This window comes from Miscanthus floridulus, chromosome 2 (assembly GCF_019320115.1).
Source record: "Miscanthus floridulus cultivar M001 chromosome 2, ASM1932011v1, whole genome shotgun sequence".
Taxonomy (NCBI): domain Eukaryota; kingdom Viridiplantae; phylum Streptophyta; class Magnoliopsida; order Poales; family Poaceae; genus Miscanthus; species Miscanthus floridulus.
Window position 1 is genome coordinate 132,062,996 of NC_089581.1, and position 9,461 is coordinate 132,072,456.

At 41.0% G+C, this 9,461-nt stretch overlaps 1 protein-coding gene across 4 annotated transcripts; it reads left to right on the forward strand.

Annotated features, from left to right (window-relative positions):
• Positions 1 to 3,855: 3,855 nt before the first annotated feature.
• LOC136539710 (uncharacterized protein C630.12-like) lies at positions 3,856 to 8,892 on the forward strand. 4 transcript variants are annotated; one of them, XM_066531678.1, is made up of 13 exons: positions 3,856 to 4,266; positions 4,827 to 4,865; positions 4,988 to 5,166; positions 5,667 to 5,802; positions 6,445 to 6,541; positions 6,745 to 6,807; positions 6,893 to 6,993; positions 7,269 to 7,303; positions 7,500 to 7,674; positions 7,747 to 7,821; positions 7,892 to 8,049; positions 8,144 to 8,404; positions 8,523 to 8,892. In XM_066531678.1, the coding sequence occupies exons 1-13, from the start codon at positions 4,129 to 4,131 to the stop codon at positions 8,767 to 8,769; spliced, it is 1,704 nt and encodes a 567-aa protein (XP_066387775.1). In that variant the 5' UTR covers positions 3,856 to 4,128; the 3' UTR covers positions 8,770 to 8,892. The 4 variants fall into 4 exon arrangements, with proteins under 4 accessions (XP_066387775.1, XP_066387777.1, XP_066387776.1 ...); XM_066531680.1 differs by having other exon boundaries at positions 7,617 to 7,674; XM_066531679.1 differs by having other exon boundaries at positions 6,748 to 6,807.
• Positions 8,893 to 9,461: the final 569 nt, after the last annotated feature.

Consider the following 9,461-nt stretch of genomic DNA (forward strand, 5'->3'; position numbering starts at 1 on the left):
AATAAAAATATCTTTGCATAAAGAAATTCATATAAATGAAAATACGTTTCAAAAAATTATCAGAACTTTTTGTGTGTATAGAGCAACTTAAATATAATCCACTTTAACTTGTTGCACTCTTAAAAGGGTTAACTAAAAGATATTACTGTTAAGTACAGAGGAAAGGCAACAAAGAGAATCACGTGAAATTGGGTTTTGTGCGTTTCACCTGCGCAGGCAAAACTAGTAAATTAGTTCCAGCCGATTTCGGGCAACAAACAAAAGTGCAACCACTGTTTGGCGCAAATTTTAGTGTTTCATGTGAGAAACCGAAATGATTCGTACATCCGAACACACCCTAAATACTGATATTTAGGACAAGCATATTATTCAGAAATATATATACTAGCATAGTGTATACTCTATCTGTCGCTGAATAATAGATTCCTAGAGTTGTTTTAAGTCAATCTTTTTAAACTTTGATTGAATTTCTAAAAAAATTTGAAATATATGAAATCAAATTAGTATCATTAGATTTACCATAAAATATATTTTCGTAAGGTGCTCATTTTATGTTATATATTTTGTTTCTCTTTTCTATAAAGTTAGTCAAACCTAAGTTTGACTGGCACGGATTGTAGAAATCGATTCTTTGAGGGATAAAATGTAGAATTTCATCTTAATTAAGATATGCCAATAATCATCGTTATCTCCAAATAAAGTAGAGTTGTCTCTAAGTATGCATAAGCATATAAATGAATGAAAAATGGTGAAGTGTTAGAGCCTGGCCCTTGTCGGCTTTTGGATAAAATGTAGAATTTCATCTTAATTAAGATATGCCAATAATCATCGTTATCTCCAAATAAAGTAGAGCTGTCTCTAAGTATGCATAAGCATATAAATGAATGAAAAATGGTGAAGTGTTAGAGCCTGGCCCTTGTCGGCTTTTGGCAAAGTTATCCGATTTCGTCTTGCGGATTGTACAATAAAGTCAATGGGTTCAGCTCCATCAGTTGCAAACAAAACAATTTTTGGCACCTAAAATTCAAGGCATTCATATATCTAGGTACCATATTGAATGTTATCTGTTCATTCTTCGGGATCGTGTGGTAGTGCATTCTCAATGCCTATCCTACACATTGTGTGCCTCCCTAACTTGTTCCGCTCTTTTGCTTACAGCTATTTAGACCTAATCAAACCACATGTCGGGTTCATAAACCCGGGGTCTAGTGGATCGGCTTCACCAGCAAAGGCTTGGCCCAGCAGACAACGTTGCAAACGACGCACGACTTCTGGACCGGCCCAAATACCTAAACGACAGGCCAGAAGGGCGATCCAATCCGACCGGAAGGCCTCGCTAAAGCGGAACAAACGCTCGCTTTCGACTCCGGCCCACCTCTCCGACCGGAAGATCTGGCCAAAGAGGAACAACGCTCGCTTCCGGCTCTAGCCGCCTCTCCAACCAGAAGGTCTGCCCAAACAGCACTTTCGACTCCGACCCGCGTCTCCGACCGGGGATACACCAAACCTCTGCTTACAGCTCCTCTCCAACTAGCACAGTCGGAGCCGACTAGGACCAACCGATCGGGGACGTCCGCTTGGTAAGGACCAGGAAATAGACGGAGCAAGTAAAACAGGACGCTCAAAATCAACAGCAATACCGAGGACCGTACCCTGTAAACCTGCAGGATAGTACCCTGCAACCTTCCTGGCATATCAGAACTCAAACATGTTGTGGGCGCCGACATTTCTCTACAGTGTTGTGGGCGCCATCAACTCCCATACCAGACAAACACGGTAAGGCTCCCCCCACATGCCTCTGGGCATCAGCAGTGTTGCGGGCGCCGACATTTACCATACCAGACGAAACATGGTAAAACTCCCTATGTACCTCTGGGCATCAACAGTATGACAGGCACCGACGTCTGCCATACCAGAAGAAGACGACGCAACCTCCCACATGCATCTGACGTTAACAGTGTTATGGACGTCTACAATCATCTTATACCCTACGGTGTGGGCAGCAAGACTTAACATACGTATACACACTCTCTCTCTTGTAAGACCATCCCCTTCATCTATAAAAGGGGATACGCTCTCTCCCAACAGATAGATCCATCAGTTCACTTATATCGATTCGTCATTTGTAGCTTTAGACACTCTAAAGCTACACAGAGCGCACGCTCGAACACTTAGCACATAGCGGAGCTCCCGTCACTCTCGGTCCTTCAGACCAGAGTCCGACCGAACCTCTTGTACCCCCATCTTTCTCCTTTCCGTTTGTAACCCCACAGCAAACTTCGAGCACCTGGGCTCAGGAATAAAGTCACCGACTGACTCAAACTGGACGTAGGACACGTTGCCTGAACCAGTATAAACCCTGTGTCATTGAGTGCTAGGCCACCTCCGATTACAACGTACAGCAAAACTACAAATATTTACGTGTTGGTCACTTTCTGCACCGACACCACATGTTTCATCGAGTTTGGGCCAGGCCAAAAAAAAAGAATCAGGTAAAAAATCTTTGGCCGAGCCTAACCCAAAGCATTAGCGGGTCGGGTTGGGTCAGATTATTTCTCAAGTTTTCTTACTTTGGGTTGTTTTTTTTAGGTTGGATTCGGTCAGTTTTATTCAAAGAAGTGACGTTGGGTTGGTCGTGTTGGGTGGCCCATGATCAATCTACCGTTGTTGGCTCTAAGGCCTCACACCTGCATGCATGGAGTGATGGAAAATATTTTGGCCATGTTTTCTAAGAGCTTTCTTGAGAAGCTACACAAATGGAAGAAAAAGCACGGTTAGGACAAGTTGGTCGGGTCTAGTTTCTATGTTTAGTACTACCACCGTCTCAAAAAGAATACAACTATGGATTGCATCACACGTAAAATGGTTCATGTTTGACAAAATTTCTAGCGAATATTATTCATATTTATGGTTTCAAATTAAATTAATTTATTATAAAAATACATTTCGTAATTAATCTAATGGTATTTATTGGGTACCATAAATATTGATAATTTTTTATCTATAATTGGTCAAACTTAAGGTACTAAAACGTAATATTGTGCTAGAATTACATTGTTTATGGGATGGAAGGAGTATAAATAAGGTCTTGTGGGTGAAGCGTGATAAAAATGTCATCGAACAGCACATTGTTTGGCTTCTAATTTTAGTTTACTTTAGCCATAAGCAGCTTAAAAGTTATAACAAAAAACCCCTTATTTACTCTCCTTCATACATCTGCTCAATCTCCGGCAACAAGAAGATAATGAGCAGAGAATGAAATGGAAGTAACAGGCGTGTCGGCACGTGGATATGTCCTTACTTAGCAAGGAAGAGCTACCAGTAAGACCCAAGAAGGATGCTATACAAAATTTTGGCAACATAGATGTTAACCTCCACTTAAAATGTCTCCTCTGCTAGTTTAAATATGGATCTAATTTTGCTGGGGATGGAGACCCATCCCGCTTCCTCTCGTCGCTAGCGAGATAGCCGAAGAAGGAGGTGCTAGAAGCTAGGCTTCTAGTTTCAATGATATTCTAGAGATTCCATGGTGAAGTTTTGAGTTAGTTATGGAAATCCGTTATGTCTTAAAATGGCACGTGTATATGGGTGGATAGATTGGCGAGATTCTGACTACTTTTATTTTAAAAAAAAGTCGTTTTGATTTTTCTACATATCTTTTGTTATATATCTAACAGTTATATATCGAGAAAAACAAAATAACTTATAACTTGAAATAGAATGAGTATTTTTATGTCAATTTCAATTTTCCCACGCAAAGAAAAAGTTCCATGTTCTGATGTTTTCAGTGAAGTTTCATTTGGCACTAGACAACCACACAGTCACGCTCGACTCGAACGCCCTGGATCTGATTGATTACATTACACGTTGACGGTGGTAGCCTCAACTCGATCCGGCTCCGGCGCTGACCGTCGACCCGACCCTGGCTCGCCTCCTCCGCGCCGCGCGCGATCAGTCGAGTCGGGCGGATTGGAATGGATCAGTAGATCCCACTCCGCCAAAACCTTTGCTTGCACTGCATTCAACTCCCCCGGCGACACGCCACTCCAACCGCCGGGATCCAGCCGCTGCACGCGGCCACCCGCCGTGCCGGCCGGCCGGAGGGGCTGAGTGCGGGGCGAGGAGGAGATGCAGAGCGCCACGCGGCTGACGCTGCTGCTGTGCGCGGCGTGGGCGGCCGCGCTGCTGTACGGCGAGATGGGCGCCTACTGGGCCTCCTACCTCGCATGCTCGTGGCCCTCGTCGTCGTCCTCCTCCTCGCCGCCGGTGAGTACGTGGCTACGCTGATTTTTGCGGCGGTGCGGCCGTGCGGGGGTTTTCGGCACGGCGGCCACGCTGATTCTAAATCCTTGTTCTGGATCCAAAAATCAGCACTGCGTCGATTAAGCTAGGGTTGCGTAGCAGTTGCTCATCCTTTGCCTAGGCACGCATTTCGATCTCACCGAGGTAAAAAGGTTGTCTGGTACATCGTCAAGAATGGATTCTCACGTATTAAAGCTGCGCAGTGCAGCAATACGGTTTTGCGGGCGCCTTAAATTTGATATAAGGCATTGCTTACCCGTGTTTTGTTGGCTTGGTCACAAATCATGCTGCACTCTTTATAGCTAGTCCTATGCAATTCATTGGGCACACAGCAGGCCAGTATTAAGAGAGGTTGGGGATGATAGTTTTCAGTGGACTAGTAACTCACGAATTTTGCATGAAAACTTTGTTACACGAGCATATTATTTCCTTAAAATTGAATTTCAGTCGACTATCAAGTAACGATTTTGCACGATGTCATTGTTCTTACAATCATATTTCTCCCTTCAACTTTTCTTGGACAGAATAACCATGTAAAGGTTGCTGTTGTTGCTGACCCACAGGTGACTCCCCCTTCTAGCATTATTTTGGGCAATTCTTCTGTTAAACCAGAACCAGTAACAGTATGCAGAAATTGTTTTGAATACGTTGCTCCTTCCTGAAAAATATTTTCCTTTGCATGCAGCTTATGGACAGCACCTCTCTTGGTCTTCCATCAAGCTCAGTTGCTCTCCAAGCTGCTGAGTTTTACACGGATTTGAACATGAGAAGGTCCTTCCAGTCTACCATACTGCCATTCAAACCTGATGTGGTCTTATTTCTTGGTGATCACTTTGATGGAGGCCCTTACATGTCCGATGAAGAGTAAGGCACGGATACTGATTTCTAATTCATCTTTTAATTGGTACACGAATTGCACTTATCAACATTCCAACTTGTCCTGTGATGAATGGGCACTATTGTGTGTGCTTGAAAGGAAGATGGTACAATTTGAACTGGAATGTGTAGTACTTAATCAATTAGAATGCAAAAGATATACACACAACCTTTTTGGCGGATGCAATTTATCCTTACAACAGTTCCATATTACCTTTATTGTGTAACCACCTATCTATTTTATCCTATATGTTTCCTATCAGCAAATATAGATGTGTTCCTAACCTCCTACACACAGTTCACTGGCATAACTAGTATTTATGTAACAACCCTCTTTCTGTTTTGTTGCGCCCCCCCTCCCCCGCCCTTTTGTTCATTAGTTTTTGCAGTGATATACATTACTCAGAACCTATTCCATGACATAATGATCAAATTGTTCGGCATTTAGCTTTGTATTCTTTCCCTAATCTGTGTTCCAAACCTTTCAGGTGGCAGGAATCATTGTTTCGATTTAAACATATATTCAGCCTGAATGAACAAAGAACAAAGCCACAGATCCCTGTTTACTACCTTTCAGGAAACCATGATATTGGTTACTCAGCATTTCATTCAGTTCATCCTGAGGTGATTAACTACAGTTGCCCCCCTCCTCTGCGAGCTTTCCATTTACCACTTTCTGTAATCTCATGCGATTATTTATTTCCAAAGGTATTTTATTTTAGCAGCCATACACTTCTAGACAAAGCTAGGCTTCCTTTCCATTAAGATTCTAAGTAGTTTCTTCTCATCTAGTGACTACCCAGACTTGGTCCCTGTTGCTGAAACTCTGGGTGACACCCCTTCCATGATTTGTACTTTTTCACCAAGTGCAGCCAGAACTGAAGTTTGCAACGCATTTTGAACCTAGATCATTGCTTTGCTAATTGCTGCAAGTGGCCCCTCTTGGTGTGTTTTTAACCTTTGCAAAGAGATGTTTGTAGCACCCTGCTGAACCCTATCACTGTTTTTTCTCTCAGCTGGTTGGTCCTTCATGGCTTTGCCATATTACAAAGAGGCTATTTCGACATATAACAAACTTCTCATTGTAATCTGAAGTTTATCAATTTACCGAATTTAAGTTTACAGACCATAAAGTGTACACCTTAGCCAAATCAATGCATATATCTAAATTCTAGTTATGATTTGTGCATTTCTATAACTATGTAGTGTTCAGAAGACAAATATTTACATATTACATTGTATAATATTTATTTATTTTTCATGTAGGTGCTCAGTCGGTATGAAAAAGAATTTGGATCAAGAAATTATCAATTTTCTGCTGGGAAGGTGGACTTTGTTGTTGTTGATGCCCAAACACTTGATGGTATGTTTCTTCACCTCCACCTGTGCATTACAGCATTAAAGAAATCAACAATCCTAGTACAAACATTGGATTCATACTTTAGATTTAGAATCTAAGATTTGGTTGTTTTCTTGATGACTAATGATCTCAAGTTGTCCACGATTTTCCTGCGATGCATCTGCTTTCTGCAGCTTAAAACTCTTACCAACCTACCATCTTTCTAGCAGGAGCTAAAAAAAGCAAAGAAAGGTCCTCCTCTTGGGAGTTCATTAAAACTCTATCTCCAGGTATGGCCTTATACAGATGATCACACATTATCTACAGATGCTATCACTTACTCTCAGTCTTAACTATTTTTTTCTTCTCTTTAAGGTAATGCATCGAACCCAAAGGTTCTACTAACGCATATTCCACTATACCGACCTGATAACTCTCCTTGTGGCCCACATCGTTCTTCACCTATTATAAATCAGGTATTCTTTTCTTGTTACCAAAAGGTATTCTTTTCTTGTTACCAAAAAACGTGTTTATTCTATGCTATGAAAAGTAATTCGTCAAACTTGCATATGCGCATTTCGGCCATAAGGGCAGACACTGTACCATGGATTTTTTTTGGCCAGAATTATTCTTTTTTTCATATGTAGCATCATTCCTCCACTTTATTTGTTTTTAATATTCTACAAGTTCTGACATAAACAATTCAGTCAATCACATGAATAGTATGCTGATTGTTTTTATTCTGTTCCAGAGGGTATCTTATGCTGCCTTAGACCAAGGAATCACGTATGTTCTTCCTCACACTCTACTGCTTTGCTACTTTCATGTTTCAACTAATTTTGTATTTACACATAATTATCATTTGACTTGGAAAACAATGATTGTTGCTTTGACTTGTGATTTTATTTTGCACTCAACTTGTCTATCCTGTTCTGTTTTGAAGAATTGCCTATGTGATTAGTGGTATCTCAAATTTTTACAGTCTGGTTTCCTCCGATGTATTTTCTGTAAAGTCACTTCTGATCAATGGTCATACCAGTTCAAAAACCATTGTTGGCAAAGCCATATGGACTGACATAAGGCAACCGTTTTGTTGCAGCTACCAAAATTATCTAACTAAAGAGACTTCTGACCTTTTGCTAATCTTGTTGAAGCCGGTAAGCTTCTGTTTGAAGAAATTTAGATTAACTTGTTATGCGTGTCTTTTAATCCAGCTAATCCCTCTGTAGGTCCTTGTGCTCTCAGGCCATGATCATGACCAATGCACAGTCGTCCACTCCACTCCTTTTGGGCCAGTTACAGAGGTAAAGAATTGCAGCTTTCGGTTGCCACATGTTCCAAGTTGTGCATCTAATGGAACTTTTAATGCCACAGCACACGCTGGGGACAATAAGTTGGCAGCAAGGAAATCTCTATCCATCTTTTATGCTGCTATCTGCTGGACCCAAGGTGTCACAAAATTCAACTGATCTGGAACATGAGGTTGTGACAAACCTTTGTTTTCTGCCTAAACAAACCCATATTTATGTCTGGTAATGGTTACAACACATTCTGCCTGTTCTATTTATTTAGTGATAAGATTTACAGTTGAACTATCCATCATTGTTGCTTGAACTGTTTGTACAGGTATATCTGCCAGTTTGTAGTGACCATCCTTCTCCTAGTATTTTGGCCAACAAATGGTCTCAGTTCTCTTCCATACATGAACACATTCGTGAGCTTCATGAGGTCGGTGGGTGCCGAACTTCTTTCAAGAACCAAGGAAAAAGATGATGAGGAAGATGGTGAATATGATATGATTTTTGATGCGGAAGGGTCCATGCACCTCGTTAAAAAGGTTGTGGCAAAGACCCCAAGTGCTAGCTCAGACTCCAGACCTACAGGGCGGTATGTGCTTTTTCTTGGATGATGGTTATAATAGATACTTCACACAACTGAATGAATGATCTCGTTCCTTTTAATTGTAATAATTGTATGATGATATGATTTTGCAATGTCATTGCAGTGGAAGTGTTGTTGCAAGGGCAACAGCAGGAAAACACCAATTGGAGCCTGATTCCTCATCTATTCATGTCGACATGGGTTCTGAGATGACATCAGAAGATGGAGGGAAGTTGGCCCGTGGTAGCAAATCGAGAGTAAGGAAGGTACTCCAACGGCTGTTCCGTGTCATTCAGTCGATTGTTGTCATTGCTGCTCTGAATGTCCCCCTGTACATGATGCTTCTGTTCAAGGATTGGATTGATCGTTGAAGTATGTGAGAATCTATTGCTTCTGAGTAATTCAGTAGATTGATATATCTATATGAACAACTGGCAACCGCACATGCAGAAAATAAAGTTGGTTTTTAATTTGCTGAGGCATCAAATAGTATAGTGCAGTATCTCTATCTAGGGGGCGTTTGCATCCACTGACTAAAGTTTAGTTGGTGTCATGTGTTCAGATACTAATAAAAAAATTAAATTACAGAATCCGTCAGTAATCCACGAGACGAATTTATTAAGCCTAATTAATCTGTCATTAGCATAGGTTTACTGTAGCACCACATTATTAAATCATGGACTGATTAGGCTTAATAGATTCGTCTCGTAAATTAGTTTCAATCTATGTATTTAGTTTCATAAATAATCTATATTTAATACTCCATGCATGTGTCAAACATTCGATAGGACAACGATTAAAATTTAAGAGACGTAACCAAACACCACCTTAACCTGGACAATCGTTGCAAACGTACAACACTACCTCTGAGTTGATGTCAAAAAAAAAAACCTTTGAGGGGTGATGATGGAAGGATTTCTGGATTTGCTTCACATGAATCATTCCCTGCCTGGATACCAAAGACGGTTCATTAGGAATTTCTTTTCTTGTCATACTTGTGGGGAACTTGGCGTGCCAAAAGGATGAATCGAATGTATGCAACTGTGTTGGGAACATGCCATAA

Bases quoted from the DNA above. Each gene is read 5' to 3' on its own strand.
- LOC136539710 (XM_066531678.1), top strand. From the start codon at position 4,129: ATGCAGAGCGCCACGCGGCTGACGCTGCTGCTGTGCGCGGCGTGGGCG. The intron at 4,866-4,987 runs GTGACTCCCCCT...CTTTGCATGCAG, and splicing joins CTGTTGTTGCTGACCCACAG to CTTATGGACAGCACCTCTCT. The intron at 6,994-7,268 runs GTATTCTTTTCT...ATTCTGTTCCAG, and splicing joins CTTCACCTATTATAAATCAG to AGGGTATCTTATGCTGCCTT.